General features: G+C 30.4%; 1 protein-coding gene across 1 annotated transcript in view; it reads left to right on the top strand.

Annotated features, from left to right (window-relative positions):
- Window positions 1-25,224, top strand: part of LOC114328107 (disks large homolog 5) — a 272,549-nt gene that overhangs the window by 197,723 nt on the left and 49,602 nt on the right. The window contains exons 7-8 of the mRNA XM_050657116.1: window positions 4,827-5,016; window positions 24,425-24,559. Coding sequence (XP_050513073.1) covers window positions 4,827-5,016; window positions 24,425-24,559 — 325 coding nt within the window. The remainder of the gene's footprint in view (window positions 1-4,826; window positions 5,017-24,424; window positions 24,560-25,224) is intronic.

Genomic DNA, 25,224 nt, shown 5'->3' with positions numbered 1-25,224 from the left:
ATACTAATTTTTCTTGTATATTTTGTATGTTTTCCTGTCAAAATGGTTCAATGCCTACTTTTAGTGCATTAATTGCGCCCAAAAGCAGTTGAAAATGAGCAATATTATGTGGACTTAAAATCAAAATCTGCTAAATCCAAACTAAAAGTACAAATTTCTGAAGATATATGTGGTATGTAAAAAAATGACATGTAGAAAAATGACATTCATTAATCGTCTGCGCATCTCTTTTTCTGGCATTTCTAATAGCAAAAAGCATCCTCCAATTTATAGAGTCATAAGCTTGTTTAAAATAGATAAATTGCATACAGAATCCTAAGTTTTGTTAGTAGCTTGTTTTGTAGTAGTTTTGTATTAATTTTAGCATACTTATTTGATCAGCAGTTTTTCTTTCTGATCTAAACCGCCCCTGGTATTCTCCGATAACTTTATTTTCATATTTCGCTAATCTTTTCTTAATAATTTTTGTGTGTATTTTATAGACCACTTCCTAGTTCTGTACCTCTATATAGTCTAGGCGCCAAATAGAGGTCACCGTGTCCTTTTCAATTCTGATGGACAAACTCAACGGTTTCTTATGAATTTTTGGCTGCTGATTGCGAATTTCGAGGGTGGATTTCGATCCGAGTGGTCAAAAAATTGTTATAAACAATTTAATTGTTTATAAATTGTTTATAAGGCTCTGGCTCATAAACTAAAAGAGATAAAAAATAATGTTTCAAATAAAATGTGTTCGCTAATAAAAAAAAAGAAGAAAAGCCGTTTACTAAACTTAAATCGAATGATTAGAACTCAAGATATTGTAAAATTAATGCACAATGCAAATTACAAATTGAAAAACAAGTATTTTTCGAAGCTTTATCGATCGTAACTCGGCTTCTACGCATGCAAATGACCTTTAGAAGGTCTCATTTTAAATCTTCATTAATAGGCTTCCAAATAAAGTTTGTGATATTAATTGATCTTTATTTGTTTTAAAGTTATACGTATTTGAAGTAATAATTTTCTTAAAAAAATTGTACATTAATTTGTTTATAAGGGTTTCAAGTAAATTTAAGCTCTAGATATTTATACTTTAATTACCAATAATGATAGTGGAACTTAAAAGGAACATTTTGAGCTTAATAAAATGTTTGTAAGTTTATTTTTGGCCAAGATATCGATATTTGAATAGTGCGCTCTAAGGCGCAAGATCGGCTCACCGCGTAAAGGCTCACGCGCTAACTTCTCGATGCAAATTATAATTTCTATGTATATATACGTTATCTTTATTTTTCATTTTTGAAGATCCTAATAAAATTTTATTATATAATTCTTATAATTAAATCATCATACTGTACCTCGTATCATCTTTCATTCTATTTACTTTGTCTTCTATTTTTTGTGCTAAATGAAAAAAAAAACATTAAAAAGTAATATTCAGAAATAGAACTAAAAAGTAAGTTGATATTTTTTATTAATACTATTTTTACAAATCTTTTGTTTCATGCATCTGAATCGAGATATACATAGTTCAGAGAAATAAGGAAAACAAATATCGTGTTGGTGACACATCCCCCTCCAGGCTGAAACCAAATTTTTCGAGTAATATGGTCATCTATAATAATAACCTATATGTTCCCTGCAGCCGATTTTGATGATATACATAGTTATAAACAAATGAAGGTCAAAAAACGGTAAATTTTCGCGTTTTTCGTCTCTTACTAAAAAATTGGGCATTTTAAACAAATTTGAGAGTAATAAACTTATAAACCGTCTAAAAAACTTCAATATGGCGTTCGCTGAATATGTCTATCCTTATTGGTTACTTAGAAAATTGCCAAATAAATCATAAATTTTGAGTTTTTATAAATATTCATAACTTATGTAAAAATTAACTTAGAACCTTCTTATTACATGGATTGCTGAGACTTATGGTGCTTAAATTACACCCTAAATTCCAAAGCAATTGGTCAAATAGTTTAAAAGTTATTTAATTTGTTTATCCAAAATTAATTTTTTTTGAATTATGATGAAGTTACAGTAATATTTTGGATAGTTTATGAAAGAAGAAAATATACAGTATTAATTTAATTTAAAAAAAATGACAAAAAATAATTATAGATATTGCAAAATAATTTTGCAAAAACATGTGAATTAAAAAAATGGGGGGGGGGGGCTAACTTTGTCCCTAAATGTCCTAGAACATTTGTTTTTCTTTCTAAATGTGTATAAAAATTCAGTCTTTCTAAATATGAAAAAATTATTTTTCTACGGGTAATGGTTAAAAAGTTATTCTAATTGTTTATAAGTAAGCAAAAAATGGACATGTTTTTGCAAAATAATTTTACACTGTTTAAAATTATTTTTTGGCATTTATTTTTAATTAAGGTAATAGTATAAATGTTCTTCTTTCATAAACTGTCCGAAGTATTATTGTAACCTCATAATTTTCTGACTTATAGTGTTGCAAAAAAAATGAATTTGGGAAAAATAAATTAAATAACTTTTAAACTATTTGACCAATTGCTTTGAAATTTAAAATATAATTTAAGTACAAGAAGTCTCGGCATTCCGCGTAATAAGAAGATTTTAAGTTAATTTTTACCTAAGTTACGAATATTTATAAAAACTCAATATTTATGATTTATTTTGCAATTTTCTAAGCAACCAATAAGGTTGGACATATTCAGCGAATGCCATATTGAAGTTTTTTATACGATTTATGAGTTTCTTACTCTCAAATTTGTTTAAAGTGCTTAACTTTTTGGTAATAGACGAAAAATTCGAAAATTTACCGTTTTTCGATCTTCATTTGTTTATAACTATGTATATCATCAAAATCGGCTGCAGGAAACATATAGGTTAATAATATAGATGTCCATACTACTCAAAAAATTTGGTTTCGGCCTGGAGGGGGATGTGTCACGAGAAAAACCTTATTTCTCTGGACTAACAGGGAATCTCAGCTTTTTTACATCTGCATAAGTTCTTAGAGCAATTTTTACAGTTACATGGTGGTACTGTTCTTGTAGGCAGTCAAACTAAAACTTTCTGGGGCTTCAGAGTCTAATTATCTATATGATATAGATATAATCTATATTATATAAATATCCAGTGGATAGTGGGTAGCATCCATATAAAACGGATCTAGTTCTTTTGTAGCATCATCAAGGCACGTCAATTGTGTGTATGCCGCCACAACATAAATGCTCGTTTTATATGCAATGATAATGCTGCAAAATAACGCGGTCCATTTTTATATGGATATCACATATTGGCTCATTTGCATGCGTAGAAGCCGAGTTACGATCGATAAAGCGTCGAAAAAAACTTGACTGTGAAACGATGTTGCCCTCATAGCACGCCATTAAAATATCAATATCTTGATCAAAAATAAACTTACGAACATTTTCTTAAGCTCAAATTATTCCTTTTGAGTTCTTCTACCATTATTGTTAATTAAAGTGTAAATATTTTTACTGTTGTTCTGAATCTATTTCCTTGTGGCATTTTTATAATTAAGTATTTTCTATGGGAAATAAGCCACAATTTTACTAAAAAATGAATTTATTAACGTTTCGAAGCCCAAATCGGGTTTCGTTGTCAAAATACAAAATACTATTAAAATAAACAAAAATGTTGTTGCTAAGTAGAAAAATTCTTCTAATAATTTATTTAATCTGACTCATTTATATTGATATATTTATGATTATATACATTTTAAAGTAGAAGAATTTAAAATGATATCGCCAATATTTATGAGTTGCGTTGAAACTTGAAAATTAAAAAAAAATTACAAACCCTTATAAACAAATTAATGTACAATTTTCTTAGAAAATTATTACTTCAAATGAGTATAACTTTAAAACAAATGAAGATCAAGTAATATAACAAACTCTGTTTGGAAGCCTATTAATGAGGCTTTAAAATAAGACCCTCTAAGGCTCATGTGCATGCGTAGAAGCCGAGTTACGATCGATAAAGCTTCGAAAAATACTTATTTTGCAATTTGCAATTTGCATTGTTCACTAATTTTACAATATCTTCAGTTCTAATTGTTGGATTTAAGTTTAGTAAACGTTTTTTTCTTAGTTTTTTATTAGCGAACGAATTTTATTTGAAACATTATTTTTTATATCTTTTAGTTTATGAGCCAGAGTCTTATAAACAATTAAATTGTTTATAACAATTTTTTGACCACTCGGATCGAAATCCCCCCTCGAAATTCGTAATCAGCAGCCAAAAATCCATAAGAAACCGTTGAGTTTGTCCATCAGAATTGAATATGACACGGTGACCCCTCTGGCGCCTAGACTAATAGTTTTGACACTCCGTTGTGTCGTCTTTTTCATAGATTGGACAAATAAAAGAGCTATTCGACACTTCCTCCTTTTACCAAACTGCTAATGTTAAGCGTAAGATTATTTTTTGCAGTCTTCCGCCACCTTCCTTAAAAATCTCTGCTGGGATACCACTTTCACCTGCCCCCTTGTTATTTTTTAGGTCTCTTATCATTTCTTAAATTCCATTGACAGTTGGTTCCTCGCATTTACCCGCATCATTTTCTTACCAATAATTCTCATTTTTCTCCATTATTATTATTTACACTCACCAAACCCACCAAATTTCATTACAATGTTGCCAATAGTTTCGGCAAAATCGTAAAAAATGTGTACAATTTTCTGTTCTTCAATGCCATGTATCTTGAAAACGGACGGCGTTACAAATTTTTTTACTAAGCAGTCAACAGTAATTTTTCAGTTTTCTACCTATAATAGAGATGGCGTTACCTTTTCCTGAAACACCCTGTATAGTTAATTTCTAATATTTTGATATTGTTGCAGAAGTAGAGCTGCGCAAACAACTCGGAAATGGGCGGCGGCGCTGCAAATGGTGGAGGAGAAAGCGAGAATCCTGCTTAGTCGCCCAGAATTCACCACATTGTGCTATTATACAGACGAGTATGCAGCAAGACATATGACCATAGATGCCTTCGTTCAAGTCATGACTGAACTTCTAAACACCCCTGATAAGGTATATTATTTACTCATTATTTAACTATCAACATAAAATATTACTCGTGTACTATTTGGTAAATAATTTTTAAAGACTAAGTTTTTTTGTGTCGGATCAACAAGAAACATTTAATTCATTTCTTCGTCTATTAACACGGGAGCAGTCGCGCCGTTAGAAAAAATCTAATATCTTATCCTTTTCCTTGATAACTTGATGAGACATTTTGCAACATAACTTTCTACTCATAAGTGCCTCAAGGAGGATTGTACTAATGCGTATTTTGTTTTATTTTTTTATTTTTTTGTGGAATTTATTGCTGAGAACCAATTAGCTTTATAATTGTTAGAAATATATATATTTTTAACATAACAATTAAATAAAAATATAAAATAAAAAGTTGTTTCAATTTTGTAGTTAAATTCGTATAGTTAGATAAAATCTAACGCGCGACTGCTTACGCGACGGAAGGGAGCGCGACTGATTCGGGGTAAAGCTTAACAAGATTCTGAGCAATCTCATTTCGCTAGCTAAAGTTATTAGCTCAGTTCTCAGCTGATGATTTTAGTTTTTCTACTTTTCTCCACCTTACGCTGTGTTCTGTCTATTGCCGAACTTTTCCTTACGAGCCACTTTTCCCGCGGTGATCCTATTCTCCTTTCTGCCATCTTCTCTCATCCACTTATCTTCCGTCTGTCAATCCCTCCACGTGCCCCCCTAACCATCAAGTTTTTCTTCCCTAATAATCTAGTTAATTTCAAATTTTCCGTACATCTTTATAATTTCAGGGTTTGTTCTTCTCCAAAAGTATGACTCATCTCTCTCTCCTATTAAATTTTTCAACGAAAACTTTTCGTTTATAAATTCGCGCAAAGTCTGTGTGTTATTGCGTTGCCGCTCCTGAAATAGTCAGATCAGATTTATCGATGGATTCCGGCATTTCGATATCTCTAACTGTCTTCGAGATAATCGACCTTAAAGTCTAAAATGTGACGTCACAATCCATTTATTATCTGCCGACACAGTAAACGTCAGCTAAAATCGTTGCTAGTAAGTAGGCTAGTTTTTTAATCTCGATTTGTTAAGCAAAGCATAGGTTATTTACATTTGAGTTTCACACTTCGTGTATGTCAAACTAAATTTTAAACTAAGTATTAATAAAATATCAATGACATTTGATAGTGAATTTAATTATTATATAAAATAAATAAGATGTTCAAAAATACAATTTGAGTATGTTTTAAAAGCAATAATTTATTAACAGCTTTAAAAAGGTTTATACGAGTATATGGCCTCCCCTTTAATGATAAATGGACTGTTTCATTTGTTATGAAATGAAAATTGTTAATATTATAGTCGATCCGTTAAACTCGACACAACTGGCTAGTGATTTTAGTAGGTAATTTTTTTTGTTTTTGGTCAATTTTACCAAAATTGGCAAAATTAGTAATTATTTAGTACTTATTAACTATTTAGTAATTATTTTTTTTGCCAAATTGGCAAAATTATTGACTAAAATCACTAGCCAGTTGTGTCTGAGTTTAGCGAACCGACTATATGAAGTAATATTGTTTGGAATAAAAAATTATGGTCTGATATGTGCAATTACATCCTTCTAATGGAAAAAAATATTTGGAGATTTTTCTCAAATTATGGATACCAACAACATTTTCATCTATAATTTTTTTATTTTTAATTTAACGAAGAAAAGTTATTCTTTATAAAAAGCTCTTCATGTTCTAAGAGTTATGCCGCAACCATCATATATAAAATTTTATTAATTTTACACAAGGTATATAAAAAATATGAATTTCGATCAAGAGTAAAGTACCTTTATAGTTCATAACATTTAAATTAAAATGATATAATTGCACATTAAAACATAATTATTAATTCTAAACAACTTTCATAATAGCAAATTTTCCATATTATGAATTTAAATACGTAAATAAACAAAGTTTTCGTTATAATAATGCTCGCATTTTCAACTTGTTCTCAATAAACTCGCTCCCAGATATTCAACATATTTTTCAACAAATGTTTTTGTTCATTTTATAGATGGCAACATATTATGCGCTAAAAATAATCCACACCTGGCTTTTCTCTATGAAAGTGTTTTGTTCACACTATGACATAACATGTTCGTCCTTGTTAAACAGTCAAATCACACTTGTCTATAGTGCTTTCGCCAGTATCGCAACTAATTTACGACATAGTTCAAAGATGACGTAGTTCAGTAGGAGAAATAAACTGGTGATATCAATAAAACGCTAGAAGGTCAACTTTTTCTCAACCAAACCCTGTAAAAAAGTAACCCACTGCAACTACCTCGGCACCATAATAAATTAAGGATTGACTAATGACCAAGAGATAATAGCTAGAAGAGAAGCTGAAAAGAAGATAAGCCGCGTTTACACGATGACAATTGGCGAGACAATTGTCATTGGACAATTGTCATCACGTGGTTGCGGATTGTCGGAGGCCAGTCCAGTTGAATGAGAAGATGTTTTCCAAAGAAAACAGTCCACCTCGATATTTGGCAGTATTTATTAGATTTTAAGGAAATGCCGAAACATATCGATTTCTGATCTAAGGGGGACACATTTTTTATGGTACATACATCTGTCTCTTGTCAACCTCCTCCCTTCCACTTCCTCCACCCTTTATTTTTAAATAGGGAATAGGGGTCGTGTGTAGCTCATTTGAAAGATTATTTAATTCTCTATTCAGTAATATAAACATTACCATACTTATTTATACAGGGTGTCCAAGAAAAAAAAGAATGTGTGTGCACTATGTACGCACGAACGCACGTAAGAAGTTATTCTTCTATTATATAATTTCAACGAAGTAAATATACTTAACAGGTTATTTGTAATTGATTTAAATATTAAACTAACTTTCTTATCTACCACTTTCAAAAAAATTTTATTAAAATAACCAAAAATTAAAAAAATATGAATCGTCCAGGATTGGAACCCGCGACCGGTGCGACCTTCCAATCACTGACCTAACGCTCTACCACCTACGCCACCGAGCTTCTTTATATGACAAGTAATTTTCGGATATAATTACACAACAGGGTGACAAATAGACATATAAAAATGTTATACCTACATAACATTTTATTATCTTACTACAGAGAAAGACAAATCCAAAAATTATAATAAATAGTACATTTATATTTAGACACAAAACAGAAAAATATTGTTTTTGATAAATAAACATTGCTTTTCGTTTAATTTCAATGTTCAAACTGCTACCTATCTGCTTCTTGGTAGGTTTAATATTAAATTTAAGCAGCAAACAATGTTTATTTATGAAATAAACATATTTTTCTATTTTCTGTCAGCAGTAGAATGTATTTAGAGTTAAATAAATTACATGCATTCTTCTTTTTATGTCAGTTCATTTAATTCAAAATAATTTTTCTTGGGCACCCTGTATAAATAATTACGTTAGTGTTAGTATTACATTACTGAATAGAAACTTGAATAACCTTTCAAATGAGCTAGCACACGACCCCTATTCCCTGTTTAAAAATAAGGGGTGGTGGAAATGGAAGGGAGGGGTTGACAAATGACAGATATATGTAGGTACCGTAAAAATGTGTCCCACTTAGATCAAAAATCGACCTGTTTCGTAATTTCCTTAATGTCTAATAACTACTGCCAAATATCGACGTGGACTGTTTTCTTTGGCCCACACTGTATATGTGCAAAAAGGAAGCATTTGAGATGTGACTATATGGGAGAATACTTAAAAGCCCGTGGACTGACCGAGAGTTACTGACCACCATCAAATCTCGAAAAATACAATACTTCTGGCACTATGCGAAATGAATCCAGATATGCCCTTCTACAAACCATATTCAGCAAGGGATGCAAAAATATTTGGAAAGCGAGGTCCACGAAGAAGAAGAACATCCTGATTAAAACCTGAGAACCTGGTTTGACGCAACATCTTTGCAGCTTCTCCGCACTGCTGCAGATAAGTAAAAGATTGCCATGATGATCGCCAACATTCGTGACGGATTGGCGCATAAAAAAAATCTTTGGTTAACCAGGATTTAAGTTAAACATACGTTTATTTTAAAGTTTGATTTTCACTTCGAAAATAAACGTATTCTCAAAATTGTGGTAATTTCCCAGCAAGAGAATTAAAATTCTTAAGTACCGTTAAAACTAAATAATCCTTTACCGCAGCAAACTTTGTTATACTTCATACTTTATATAAAATACAGGCTTAAAAATGGATTTAACGAAGCTCTAATCATTGTTTTCTTTTTACGACGCGAGACATTTTTTCTAAAAAGCTCTTGTACATTATTGAGCAACCGAACCCTCTTAATTTTTCATTAGACCATCAGCGCCGCCTCCGTCATAATGTAAATAAAATGTATAGTCATTAGGGACAACTTATGTCAAATGAACCACCTCGTTAACTCTTAAGACACACTGAAACATTATATACGCTCTAAGTGTAGTTGTTTTGTAAACGCGGTTTGGTAAACAATGATAAAAGCACAACAGGAGACGATGATGTCAGATTTGAGATTGTTTATGATTTGTCAAAGCGTAAGAATGGCAATTAGATATCAAGAATATACCAATCTACAGCGGCTAAAGAATTATAAACTGGGCAATATACTCGTATTTTAAACGAGATAGTCAATAGCTGTCAAAATTTATAAAAATATTTTTTAAATGCTATAAATCTAATGACTTAAAAAAGAAAATGAAGGCAGCTTATATTTCAATTTGTTCAGAGATGACCACCATCCTCTTACGTAGGTTTTACCCTCTTTAGGGATCATCGACGAGGCTCTATGTTCTCCTCTGAACGAAAAGAAAGTATAGTACGTTATTTAACGGTAAAATATTGCAAAACCTCTAAATTTTAAAAAACCGCTTGGATTGACATGAAATTTGGCATACACATAGCTAATAAGTCAAAGAAAAAAAGTGATATTGTGCCAATATGTGCTTTTGCCCCGGGGGTGGTTTTCACCCCCTCTTGGGGGTGAAAAAATATTCGTTCAAAGTAAGTCCGGAAATGGATAAACTGACTAATTTTAAGTAACTTTTGTTCTATATAGTTTTTTTACTAAGTCAATACTTTTCGAGTTATTTGCCAGTGAATATGTTCATTTTTTGAACAAAATAACCACGCTTTTAGACGGTTTTTCGCAAATAACTCAAATTAAATTAAACTTTCAAATAATTCAATTAAACTTAGAAAAAATATAGCCTGTAAAAAATTTAAGAAAATGGTTTATCTATCACGTCTCTGTACCTAGTAGAAGCAGAGTTATAGCTAATTGAAAATAGGTTCATATTCATCAAATTCCAAATGGAAAATTTTAACGTGAAATAACCAAAAATGAATCACATTTCGGGGAAAACTCATTACAACTTATTTAAAGTGTTTAAAAAAAGCTTAATTTTTGTTTTATAAAAAAAATTTCTAGCATCAAAAGTAAACAAGTTACACTCAAAATAAGTTAGTCCCTTTTTTTTGGTAAAAAAATCGGGAAAATCACCCCCTAATTGGTATCTCAAATGAACCTAATCGTTACGACTTCATAAGTTTCTTGAATCGTGGATGTATTGTTTATATGATCTGTAGGTTTCATTGTTTCAAAGTCCTTATTTTTTAAAGGGCTGTAGTTAAAAGGGGTTGAGCGAGTCACTGATCACGAATGTATGCAAATTTAGAAACACCAAATCTTAATAAATTTTTGTCTAACAGAAAAACAAAAAAATACATGATATTCAGAAAAGCAATGCTGACTTTTTTTGTTTTCCGAGATTTTTGGTATTGTCTAGCATATCTCTAGCAATGTTTAAGTTATTTTGAAAAAAAACATATTTTTCAAAATTAAAATTTTTAAAAGTTTTAATTTAAAACCAAATTTTTTCAAAAATAAGCACTTTGAATCGATGAAACTTACAGATCATATAAACACAACATAAGTAAAATAATTTGTGGAGCGGTAACGATTAATTTTATTTAATTTGCTAATTAGGGGGTGGTCTTACCGATTTTATTTTTTGGCAAAACAAAAAGGACCAACTTTATTTTGAGCGTAACTTACTTAAATTTAATGCCAGAAACTTTTTATAAAAATAGAAATAAAGCATTTTTAAACACTTTAAGAAAGTTATAATGGGTTTTCCCCAAAAAGTGCTTAATTTTTTGGATATTTCACTTCGAATTATTCTATTTGAAATTTGGTAAATATGAATCTATTTTTCATTGGCTATAACACCATTTGTTTTACTTTTTAACAGGCTATCTTTTTGCTAAGAACGTTTTTTTCGACAACATACTTACTTTTTGAGATATTTACGAAAAACCGTCTAAAATGTAGTTATTTTATTGAAAAATAAACATATTGACTCGAAAATAACTCGAAAAGTGTTGACTTGGTGAAAAAGTTCTATAGAACAAAAGTTACTTAGAATTAGTCAGTTTATCCATTTCAAGACTTATTTTGGACATATTTTTTCACCCCCAAGAGGGGGTGAAAGTCACCTCCAGGGCAAAAGCACACATAGGCACAATATCACTTTTTTTCTTTGACATGTAACCTATGCGTATGCCAAATTTCATGTCAATCCAAGCGGTTCTTTAAAATTTTAAAGCAAAAATCGTGAAAGAATGTACTAGTAAGAAAATAATTTGAATTATTTATACAGTACTAGCCAAAAGTCTCCTCCCCCTCATATCTTTTGGACGGTTATAAATATATTTATAATAGTGGCATTTATAGGGTTTGTCATACTATGCATTTAGTCAAACAGAATGTGGTGACAAGAGAGTGACAAAGAAGGCTACTAAATATTTGACACGACTTCAGGAATATTTTGAGTTGTTTATTAAATAATATTGATAGTGTATTTGATAACTAATTAATTTAAGACGTGAAATTAATAAAAAGTTATTTATTGTTTATTATTTATGGAAGATCCAAGGACAGAATATACCAGGGTATATTCTGTGATCTAAGTATTTTTTTGTTAAAGATGTTCAAAATTGTAAGCGTTCCATAGTAACAATATAATATTAAAATCACTTTATGACTTTTTCTATTTTTTCGATTATTAGTTTTTATTGTGTAGTATATAAATTATTGTAGTCGCACTGAATATGTACATAGTAAGTGAAAAAATATTCCTTTTAATTAACTGAATTAATCATTTAAGCGATTATACAAGTAACGGTTATCCAAGAACATTGAAAAACTGAACGAAAAAGCCATCTTTATGTTAATGATGACAATGTCACTATGCCGTGTAAAGAAAGAAAAAGTGTTGATAGCCGTAAAATATTTGCGCCTACGTTCTTAACAAAAGATAATAATTAATAGAAATGCCACAATCGTGAACATCAAGTATAAAATCCGCTATTGATTTCTTCTTCTTTTAGACTCCTCAAAATTGGGATTGAACTACGTCATCCTTGATCTATGTTGTAAATTAGTTGGCAATACTGGCGAAAGCACGCTAGACAAGCGAGAAATTTGCTTCCATCATGTCGGAAATCTGTCTTCGGCTCTAGCACTGTTTGACAAGGTCTCAACAAAGACAAACATGTTATGTCGTCGTATAAACGAAACACTCCTAGAGAGATAAGACAAGGACGGACAGGGACAGATTATTTTTAAAGCACAATATATTGACATCTATAAAATGAATTTTTAGAAAATTGTTTCTGAAAGATAGAGGCATTGTCAAATACTTAAGTGAATGCTACATGGCTTAAAGGTACAGAGTAGTGTTTACTTTCTGAAATCTAGATAATATGACGCTACTTAGCAAAATTTACTTAGGTGCATATCGTGAAAAAATTACCTTATAATTATTGTATCGTGTAATAACAAAAAAAGAATGTGTGTGTACTTTGTACGCACGTAAGAAATTATAGTTCTAAATATGATTTCAATGAAATAAATATACTTTCGGACAGTTTATTTGTATTTTATTTAAAGATTAAATTAATTTTTACTTACTACTTTCCAAAAATTTTTATTAAAATAATACCAAAAATTAAAAAAAAAAATGAAAACACCAGGATTTGAACCGGGTCCTCTTGATCTCCAGTCCAACGCTCTACCACTGAGCTATACCCTTTTGTTTATACGGGCTACAAGATTTCTCAGACATAGTGACAAACAGACGAAGTGAATTATAAAATACTTTAAATATTATCTTATTCCCGAGGTACACAAGTCCAAATACACAAAAATTATAATAATAGTTACCTATTTATGATATAAATGTTAAAAGGACAATTTTAAGGCACGTATGTGAAAGTTTCGTGTGAAAGATTCGCTTCGCTCATTCTGCAATTCACATAAGTGCCTTAAAAATATACTTTTTAACACGTACCTATATCATACAATATTTTTTCTACAAACGTCTTATATATCAACAATTATAATTTATTCATTCTCAATTACAGGACAATACCTACAAAAACTTTTACTTGAACTTGACTGACATTCCATTTTTATATTTTTCTTGACATTACATCAAAACTGCCTATATTGTCAATACGTAAATCAGAATAACATCTACTTTTATTTTTGTATATTCTAACAAATTTTAATAGTTTTTTTTCTACAAACGTGTTAAAAATGCAATAATACAGTTTAAATTAAATTTAAAAAAACCGTTTAAACCACCTTTTTCAAATTGCGCAAGTTGTATTATTAATATTAACGTTAATAAATGAAATATAAATATTTTGACGTTTCACAATTTGACAATTCACTTTTAACTGCAGTGCCTTAAAATTTTTAAAGCACTGGTGCTTTAAAGTACCATTTTTAACGCTCCTATGGAGTGCTATAAATTGCATTTTTAACACGTTTGTAGAAAAATATATTTAAAAACACTAATATATTCTTTCCACACCTTTTCTGGACTGATACATACATAAATTAAAATATTTAGTAACTAACTCCATACTGCCTGTGTGCGCATGCGCACAGATTAATAAAATTTCACCCTCAATGAAATCGCGCTTAAAGAAGTATAACTTCAAAAACATCAAATGAGGATGGCATTGTAATAGAGGCAATAAAAAAACCAACTCTAAAAACTGATCAACGTCTTAAAAACTCTATTTAGTAGCAAACATTTTCTACTTATCTTTGTAGACTTCGAAAAGCTCTTCAATTGAGTAAATCAACAAAAACTCTTAAGCAGAAAACTGACGGAACGTGGCGCTACATTCTGAGTGAAATAGAAAAATGTAAAAGAAAATATACAAACTAAAGACGGTATTCAACCCAACGTGAAATAGATTAAACGCAACGTGAAAAAGATTAAACGCAACGTGAAAAAGATTAAACGCAACGTGAAATAGAGAAATTTCTGTCAAAATTTGGTATTTATGACCCTTAAGATAACACCAAATGCTAAAATTTATTGTCCTGTGAAAAGAGACACGCTTCAAGATCTGTCAACTGGCCAACCGAGGGTACGATCAGTGTCGTGGTAATTTTATGGCAAACTACGTTTTGTTTTAATTTTTATCATTGTGAGAATTACCCAACCTACTAATATTTTTACCGCCACCACTGGGGGTGTAACTTTTTTGGTTGTCTTTATTCTTCGGAACATATATGCTTTCAATCGTAAGTACTGTTTTAAAGTTACCGAAATAATATAAGCGACATATTATTCGACGTGCCTTAGAAAGATGGGAAAAATGTAAAATTTTGGTTTTAATATCATTTCCGGTTAAAAAGTTCTAACCAGAAATGCCATATTATAGTTGCAGACATAGTACATGTACCACATCAATCGAAGCATAGTGAAAAGTTGAGTTTAAATCTTTAGTTCCGGTTTTGAAATCATTTCCGTTTAAAAAATGATGACCCAAAGTTTTGTAAAAATGACTCAAAATTAGTAAAATCGTATATCAATCGACGCACAGTTACACGAAGAGTTGAAATATCGACTTCCAGTTCTACTTTCGATTACTTTGGGTGAACACCTAGGACTTACGAATAGTCCAAGTAATGAAGCTTAAAATAGGACAAAACCTCGCAATTTTTACAGAATGTATCGATTTGCTTGAAAATTTGAGAATAAGTAATGAATAGTCCAAGGATCAAAATCTATATGATGCTGAAAGGCGCTTTTACCATGGGGGTAGTTGCCACCCCATCTCGGTGGTGGAAATTTTTTATTATATCTTGACCGCAAAAGTTGGTAAAAACATTTATTCTAAGCAAAAAACGTTCTATACATTTTTTTGATAAAATTAATAGTTTTCGACTTATTCGCTATCGAAAGTGTTAGTTTTATATCGAAAAATCAATGTTTTTAATAAGTTTTTTGCTAATAACTCCAAAAGTTTTCGTTTTATCAAAACAACTTTACTTAAAAAAATGTACCTTTTCAAAAATAAACAAAACTGTTTTTAAATTTTCTTTAAGACCAATAGTAATCGAGCTATAATACTTTATTATATGTTAGCTCTTCTTCATCAAATGCTAAATATTGTAGTTTTAAAGTCAAAAGACGAGCAAACTATGCATTTTTCGAGAATAGAGAGTTATTGCCAACGTCTTTTAAGTCGACCTGTAATAAAAGATCCTTTATTTTGACATATAAGCATGCGCAGTATTGCGTCTTTTATTTTTGTCTTTTAATAAAATACAGGCCGCCTCTATTTAAGGAAAATTAGAGGACACCTTTATTTTAATAAAAGTTCCTTTATTTTGACATAACGTGTCAAAAATGTGAAGAAAGGTCTAACTTCACTTGTATTTTGAATTTATCTTGTCGCTTCTTTGGATTGATAATTTATGTATTGTGGGATTGATATTTGATTAAACTTTCATCATTAAAGTTGTATGTTGGGTTTTATTTATTAAAAACAACTCTAAGTAATATTCTGAGATATAGATTATTGATGTTTTGACCCAAACGAATATAGAAAAGAACATTTTATTGAAGCTTGAGTTATTACAAGAAGTTGTAAAAAGGAATATTATGTAAATAATTTTAAACTGTTACTAATTACAATGATCAGACTTAAAATATCAGTAACTCATTTATTAAACTCAATATATTTTACATTTTTCTATAGAAATAAATATTTATTGAAGATATAAGAGATTGAAGATATAAGATCAATAAATTTTAATGAAAGTTAGGATTTGTTAAAATTCTAGATTCAAAATAGAGTTCTATTCAACAGATATATAACAACAGGTTAACAAAATAAAACAAAGGTTCAAGTATTTATTTTTGAAAATTTAATCTTTTATAGATTAGAATCTATAAAGTTTTTAATAAAAAGTATTAATACACTTTCATTTTCATGCCATCTTCTTCTTTTGGTTCTTATCCGTTTCGAATGTTGGAAATCATATAGCAATCGTAACCTTGCTAGCTGCGATTCGAAACAGTTCCATTGATATTCTCCCTCTACCAGGTCTTTGCTTACCTTTGACTGTACCTTGCAATATGTACTGCAGCAGGGAGTAACGGTGCTGATTTATCATATGTGTCCCAGATACTGCAGTTTTATGCGTTTAATGGTAAACACAATCTCCAATTCCTTCTTCATTCCTCCTTGTTCGTGATCCATTTCATGCCATCAGTATTTGTTTATTTAAACATTGCCAAAAAAATTAATAAAAACCAGCATAAAGCTTAATTCTTCTATTATCTTTTTGTATATCGGGAAGTTTATCTGACAGATTAGAGGTCTTTTTATTTTCAGATAACTAATTATTGGGAAGTTTATATAACAGTATCCTTAGTATCTGCCTTTTCAGCTCCGGATAACTAGTTAACGGGAAGTTTTTCTCTGTCAGATATCTATTAGTATCTAATCTGTCAGATAAACTTCCTGATAACTAGTTATCCAGAGGTGAAAAGAAAGAAAGAGAGGGCCAAATGGATAAAAGATCAAACGCCAATAGCATGTATGTATATATTTATAAATTTATTATTTAAAACCTGCTAATGATCATAAAATACTTAAAATCAGTCACCAATATAATATTGTTCTGAAGCTATTTCCTTGTGGCATTTTTATAATTACGTATTTTTTATGGGAAATAAGCCACAATTTTACTAAAAAATGAATTTATTAACGTTTCGAAGCACAAATCGGGTTTCGTTGTCAAAATACAAAATACTATTGAAAAATAGTATTTTGTATTTTAATAATAAATACAATAGTATTTTGTATTTTGACACCGAAACCCGATTTGGGCTTCGAAACGTTAATAAATTCATTTTTTAGTAAAATTGTGGCTTATTTCCCATAAAAAATACATAATTACCAATATAATATTTATATTTATTTATAAATTTATTAACAAACTGCAGTCCAATAAAAATAAAATTAGTTTAAGCGCTAGCTTTAAATGTCGAACAATAATTTTAAACAAACACACACACAATTTAGTCACATTAGATTAGCTCCTGGTTGAAAATGTACTGCCACAGCTTCTATATCAATATCAACAGCACACTCATTTGCCAGTATTTCAACGTTTTCTCTATTATGTACTACTGCAATATGTAAAACTGAACAAGCTGCATCTCATTACATATGGTAAAATGGGAAATCTCTTCACAATACCAAATGTTCTTTCAATAACAATTCTTGAAGGGATTTGTGATGGATTATAAAAACACAACTTCTGTCTGAAAATTCTGGAATGGTGTCATTCGGTAGTTGTAGTTGAGGAATGGATATCCACTATTCCCTAATAATATATTCTCCAGAAATTCCCCATTACATATACCCACAATGCAAAAGTATTTAAAAACTCCTAAAATAGTATTTCCAATTTATTGCACTTCCATATTATTGAACGATTAGTATTATGGGATATATTATGTTGTTCTCTAAACATCTTTAAATGACAAAATAATTAAATTTAACGTTTTACTCTTCAATTATCTTATTTTAATTTATATCGACAAATGGAATTTTATAGGTTATTTTTATATTTACAAAAATATTTCATGTCATTTGTCAAAATAAAAGATTCTTTAACTGCGTTTGCAATACCACTCTTTTAGACCCGTCCTGTATTTGTCCTTTATTAAAGTATCCTGTAATAAAGGATCCTTTATTTGCCGGTGGCAATAACTCTCTATTAACTTGTTTAAACTAATTTAAAGTATTTAAAAATATCTATCTCCAGAAATAAAAAAAAGTCACTAGCTCAAAAATTAAGTAACTTATAAGAAAATAATGTCGGTCTCTATTTTTTTCAGAGAAAAGTAATTGGAAGAAACCCCCTAATTACCACCCTAATTAAAATTAGTCATTGACCTCATTAGGTATTCTTTATTTATGTATTATTAATAGGTCCTAGAAGTTTGACCGGCTTAGAATGATTAGTTTAAAAAAACTGGAGTTAAAATCCAATAACGAATTTTTGTAGTTTGGAAAAAAATGGCTTTTCCTTCAGAATATAAAGATTGGCATCAGAGATACGAAAAAATGTTTAAATATGAAATTGTAGCTAATTTGATTCCCAAGAACTTAGTTTGCAAAAATTTTTTTACAGCAAAAATTGAGTGAGCTATTATTGACAATTAAAACTTGTAATAACATGCAAAAACCACCTTTACCAACCCTTCCAAAGTCACCTCTTTTTGCGACTGAGGATTTTAAAAATATTTAATATTAATAGGAATATAGATCTTGTAAAAACCTACAAAATTCTTTTTTAACAAACTTTCTGGGATAAAAGATAAAAAGGTTACGGTTAAAAAATGAATATATTTTTTGAAAAAAAAAAGAATGTGTGTGTACTTTGTACGCACGTAAGAAGTTATACTTCTATTATATGATTTCTTAAAAATAAATATACTTTAAACAGTTTGTTTTAATTTTTTAAACACCAAACTAATTTTGTGCTTACCGTTTTCAAAAAAAATAAAAAAAAAAGTATAGGATTGCTCCGAACTCGAACTCAAGACAACAAACAAACAGACAAGTATAATAAATATACAATAAAATGTTTTAATAATACTCATCTTACTCCTGAGGATGTCAAATCCAAAGACACAAAAATTATAATAAATATATTTACTAAAAACACTAATATACTATTTTCACAACTTTTCTTGCACTGATATATTTATACATAACTTGAAAGATTCAGCAACTAAACGCCATACTGTCTGTGTGCGCATGCGCGCAGTATTATGAAATTTTACTCTCAATCGCGCCTAAAGAAGTATAACTTCAAAAAAGGAGAAATCCAATTGGAAGCATAATAATGTAAGTTAGCGGTATTTTTAGTCATTAGCCTTAGGTATTCATTCTTCTTTATTTATGTATTATTAATAGATTCTAGAAGTTTAACTGGCTTAGAATGATTAGTTTTTAAAAAACTGGAGTTAAGGCCATCGGTACATAATTCGCAAATATTTTACGGGTATCCCTACTTTTTCTGTCTTTACACGGAAAATTGCGTGTAGTAAAATTTACACTGGTATGGATATGTAAATATTAATAGAATGTCATTCTACTTGAAATTGTCATCATTAATTTAAAGAGATGGCTTTTGAATGTTCTTGGATAACTGTTATTTTTATAATTGCAAATTATTAATTCAGTTAATAAATGTAATAATTTTTTCACTAATTATGTATTCAGTGATTGTAATAATTTATATGTACAACAAAAACTAATACTCAATCGAGAAAAGAGGAAAAGTGTTAAAGTGATTTTGAATAATATATTGTTACTATGGAACGCTTACAATTTTGAACATCTTTAACAACAAAATACTTGGATCACAGAATATATTATCCTGATGTATTCTCTGCTTGGATCTTCCACAAATAATACACAATAAATAACTTTTTATTGAGTTCACATCTTAAATCAATTATTTATCAAATACACTTCACTATATTATATCAATATTATTTAATCAACAACTCAAAATATTCCCGATGTCATATCAAATATTTAAAATTGTCACTGATTGTCACTGTCTGACTGACAGTATGCTGACAATATTCTATTCGACTGAGTGCGTTGTATGACAAAGATAGATTTGGAAATATTACCACGGACATTGTGTTCATTTTTTGCGAATCCTGAAAAAACCAATAAATATTTTTAAAAAATTTAAACGCAGAATGAAAGACTATATTATTACCGAGGGCCGAAAGTCCCTTAGAATAAATAAAAAGTTTATTTTGAATGATATATTTTAAATTAAATATCACACTAAATTTTCTCTTAGTTTTTCACCCCTGTAACTTATTAAAATAAACATTATAGAATTTCTTAGGGAATTTTGTCCCTCGCCAATAACGTAATATTTCATTCTGCGTTTAATTTTTTCAAAAATACTTATTAGTTTTCTCAGAATTCGAAAAAAATGAATCCCCATTTGAATTGCTTGCAGCCGAAAATACGTATCCGTCCTCTTAAAAGCGAATAACGAATTTTTGTAGTTTGGCAAAAACTGCAATTTTCTTCAGAATAGAAAGATTAGCATCAGAGATACGAAAAAATGTTTAAATATGAAATTGTAGGTTCTTTAATTTTCAAGAACTTGGTTTGAAAAAATTTTTTCTACGGCAAAAATTGAGTGAATTGTAAATGGTTATATCGAAAAACATTGATTTTTTCGATATAAAACTAACACTTTCGATAGCGAATAAATCGAAAACTATTAATTTTATCAAAAATGTATAGAACGTTTTTTGCTTAGAATAAATGTTTTTACCAACTTTTGCGGTCAAAATATAATAAAAAATTTCCACCCCCGAGATGGGGTGGCAACCACCCCCATGGTAAAAGCGCCTTTCGGCATCATATAGATTTTGATCCTTGGACTATCCACTACTTATTCTCAAATTTTCAAGCAAATCGGATCTACGAAAAAAGGTCGCCAACAATTGGTCGAGCGAAAAAATGTCGCGCACATTTGAGCGCGTATCAAAAGGTCGCCGGCGAAAAAACAGCGCCGACGAAATAAGGTCGCGTGCAATTGATCGCGCGAAAAAAGATCGCGTCAGAAAATATGTTTTCATTTGCATACTTTAACTTTCCTTCACACTTAATCCAGGCTTAGGTCAGATTTAGATGATGCAATAGAACTAAAGGATTGCTGTTAAATAATGACCCAAACAGTTAAATATTTTCTTATTAGTCATTTTAACCTATTGGTAAAAAATATTTCGTCAACCCAATATTGACTTCTAAATGACTTTAGTTTTATTTTCCACTTTAAATAATAGGAAAATAATTGGAAGTAAATAATCCTATTTGAAATTGATCATGTAAAATGTTCGACCAATTTAATGGTCGAATTAAGGTAATTTTAACTGTAAATGTTGTAGGGAAAGTACCTAGAGGTATTATTTCACGACTTGGCAGTGTCGCAAAATTTACCCTTGGTTATTTAAGAGTAAGTTTTAATATAAGCTTAATATATTTTACAGGGTATATACTACATATAGATAGGGTAGGTTAAGGGCTACCATCTTTATTAAAATAAAATTTCCCAAATAAAATAATGATATTGTGGTTAAAAATTATATAACAGGCACAATTTCATTAATACATTGTCACTGGTGAGTACTTATTGAAGATATCATAGTTAAAGAATACATTTATATTAATAACAGATTTGCATACTTTAACTTTCCTTCACACTTTATCCAGGCTTAGGACTGGCAGTTAGTAACTGGCGTGTTTAAAAGTTTTTTTAATTTTAATTTTTTTATTTTTTTCTAATTTTTATTTTTTTTTATTTTTTTTTTATTTTTATTTTTTTGTGTTTTTTTAATTTTTATTTTTTTTTTGTTTTTTTAAAATTTTTTTTTAATTGTTTTTTAGTTTTTTATACTTGCAGTTGAAAATTTTGGGCAATTCCTCTTAAATATTCTAGATTTGGCCGGTTCCCGTATTGCAAACAAATCGTTTTTATTCGCCGCGCTGTATCTTTATAAATTTTTTTTTGAGGTTGTTGGTTTCCAGCTATGTATTGCTCCACTTTTAATCGATTTAAACTCTCTTCTTTCTTTAGCCCCGTAATAAACTTCCATAGATTTGGGTGTGCTGCATTTAATATCGAGGAGAAGCTGTTGTGCCAACCTTCGACAGCATTATTAGTACGCGGTAGATCTTCCTCTATAAATTCGAAGCAATTCCAAAGATTCCTTGGAAACATTGGCGGTCTTCTTTGTTGTCGTCGATCCAATCTGCCTATCCATACATCCTCAAAGTAGTTTATTAAAGGTGTTAGTAAATTTTCATTTTGAGTGTAAAACTCGCTGTCCAGTAGCTCTCGGAATGTTGCAACAACATCTACTTCAGGTACGAAGGCTAGGGCTGCCAATTGTCGCAGATGTAGAGCAAAATTCGCGTCTTCTGTATAAACTTGTTGCAGTCCTGTACCTTGCATGTTTCTCCACAAACATTGTGTGAAATGAAAGAAACATCCACGGATTCTGACTTCAGGAAACTCTTGTTGTAAAGCATTAATTGCTGCTTTTTCATAATCCACCATTATTGTTGTAGGACGTAAACCTGGTCGTAACGTTTTTAATTCATGGAAGAGTCGAGTGTATGTTGCCTGAGTTTTATTAGGAAGTAGAGCAAAAACAGTTGGAATAACGTTGCTATACTGTACGCCATGTATTGTATACAGCTGACCAAACAATAGAGGAGTACATGTGAATGTTCCATCGGCATACCAGTGTTCACAGCTCGCCATCAAAGTTAAATTTCTTTCAGTGGAAAATATTAAAATTCTCTGTTCGTTTGGACCACTGTCAAATAAAAGAAACGGTTCGCCGTTATTGTTTCTGGTGTATTCTTCCGGAATAATAAGCTCTGTTAAGCTTCTTGGATTTGCCGGAATAGCTTCCACTCTTTGGCGTGTGTTCTGAATAGTTCGCTTTAAGGATGAAATAGAAGGTAGCTGCCCAGTTGCACCCACAGACACTTCTTGTGAAACGGTAGCTATGATTCCTTGTGTTGTTAGTTCAACTTGATGAGCCAGTTCTTTCATTCTGTTACAAGCCTTTTTTGCTTCTAATATTGACGCATCGGCAACGTGGTTGTGACTTGTACTTTTCACTACTTCATCTCCCACTGTGTGAACTCTCCCGGTACATTTATGCTTATTGTACTGAGCGCACTTCCAAATTGTCTTTTGATCAATCGTTTTTTCCTTTCTATGGATATATCCATTATACACCAACATATTGGCACCTTTTTGACTCTTTACGTAAGTTAAGACCATCTTGACAAATCGACAAGCTAATGAATAATGAGATATACGATATTTTTCCCATCTTCTTATACATCCAAAATACATTAAAAAGTAATAAAAGTACGTTTCACGAATATGGAATAATAATTACCACATTAGTGAATAACGCACAATTAGACAAAGAACTTTTGTACAATATTTATTTTAGCATTTCCAATAATGTCTTATCGTAATGACTTCATGGAATTCCTAATAAATACCTACACAATAAGGTGCCCTTATCTAAACTACTTATTCTTCACTAATCTGCATAACGACTTTCTACTAAGAACCAATTATGCTAATTACCGGTCTCTGAAAATACCAAAAATAGGTAAACTGGTACCTGGTATTCGTTTGTATGTAATATATACTGTAAATAGAACTATTATTACTGTACATTTTTAACGATATCCGATTAGGAAGAGCAAACACTTTTAAACACGCCAGTTTTTTGCTGACAGTCCTAAGCCTGTAAAAAGTGTGAAGGAAAGTACCTTTCTGAATTTAGATCCATATATTAAAATTATTCACGTAGAACAAAAAAAATACTTTCTTCATGTTAAAAATTGTTCAATTTTCAAGTATATCCACTTGAATAACCTGAAAATACCATATGAAATAATTTCCCATTCTCCTATATTTCCCATCTTCCTACACATCCAAAATACATTAAAAAGTATTTAGATATACGTTATTTTTCCCATCTTCTTATACATCCAAAATACATTAAAAAGTAATTAGATGGAATTCCAAGACTAATCGGCTCATAATGCATAAAGTTAAAGTATGCAAATAGAATTTCTTTAGAACCTTTTTGAAAACCAATTGAATGGTTTTAATAATGTAAAACATGACGCGATCTTTTTTCGCGCGATCAATTGCACGCGACCTTATTTCGTCGGCGCTGTTTTTTCGCCGGCGACCTTTTGATACGCGCTCAAATGTGCGCGACATTTTTTCGCTCGACCAATTGTTGGCGACCTTTTTTCGCGACACCAAGCAAATCGATACATTTTGTAAAAATTGCGAGGTGAAAAGCTTCAGTTCCTGGACTAGAAATCCAATTATTATTTTTGTTCTAACACAATATATTGAAATGGATACATACACTCAATTAAGAGTTATATTTATGTTTTTTCTTTGTTTCAGTATACACTAATGACCGAATTAAGAGAAATTGTAGCCCTCGACGACCGCGCAAAGTTTGACGAATTAGTTTATAGAAGAGAAATCGACTCTTCCAGAATTAGGGATCCTAGGGAACATGATTATAGGCATTCCAGGGTAAGTTATTATAATTTAATATATGGTACAATTAAAATAATTTCGAAAAAAATTTAAGGCGCCATATTTAAAAATACGCCAACGGTGGCAAATTTTTACGGATACTTCAAAAAATGGATTTTGCGGTGGACACCATAATAGTCTAAGAGCTAGTGAACCTTTTGACTAACGGTCGTCCTGTAAGGCTAGAAATTTGTAGAGTGATAATTCATAGCACACCAAAGCTAAAAACCATGACCTGGCAGGCCTCAGCGGTGCACGTGTATCTACCAGGTGAATCGAAAAGTGCAAATTTAGGGGGTAAAATAAACTTTCTCCTGTAAGGTTTAAATTTAAGTATGTGTTTGAGTAAGTCATTTAAAAGAAATGTGTAAAATGACAGGCGATTCTGAAGAGCATAAGACCTTGCCAGGCGAGGGGAAAGATTAGGGGTTTTTCCTAAATTTATTTTTTTTGCATCGAACAAATTTTTTTTAAGTTTTTTGAATCATTCCAAACAGAAAAGGTCTTTGGTGATTTTTCTCTTAAGTTAATAGTTTTTGTTATATAAGCGATTGAAAATTTTGAAAATTGCGAAATCGACCATTTTTAACCCCAAATCGGATATTTATCTAAAAATCTCAAAGTTGCCAAGGTAGGTAGATATTCTTTAAACATTGATTGAT

This window comes from Diabrotica virgifera, chromosome 7 (assembly GCF_917563875.1).
Source record: "Diabrotica virgifera virgifera chromosome 7, PGI_DIABVI_V3a".
NCBI lineage: Eukaryota > Metazoa > Arthropoda > Insecta > Coleoptera > Chrysomelidae > Diabrotica > Diabrotica virgifera.
The sequence above is the reverse complement of the archived record's forward strand: the minus strand, read 5'-3'. Positions and strand labels throughout refer to the sequence as shown.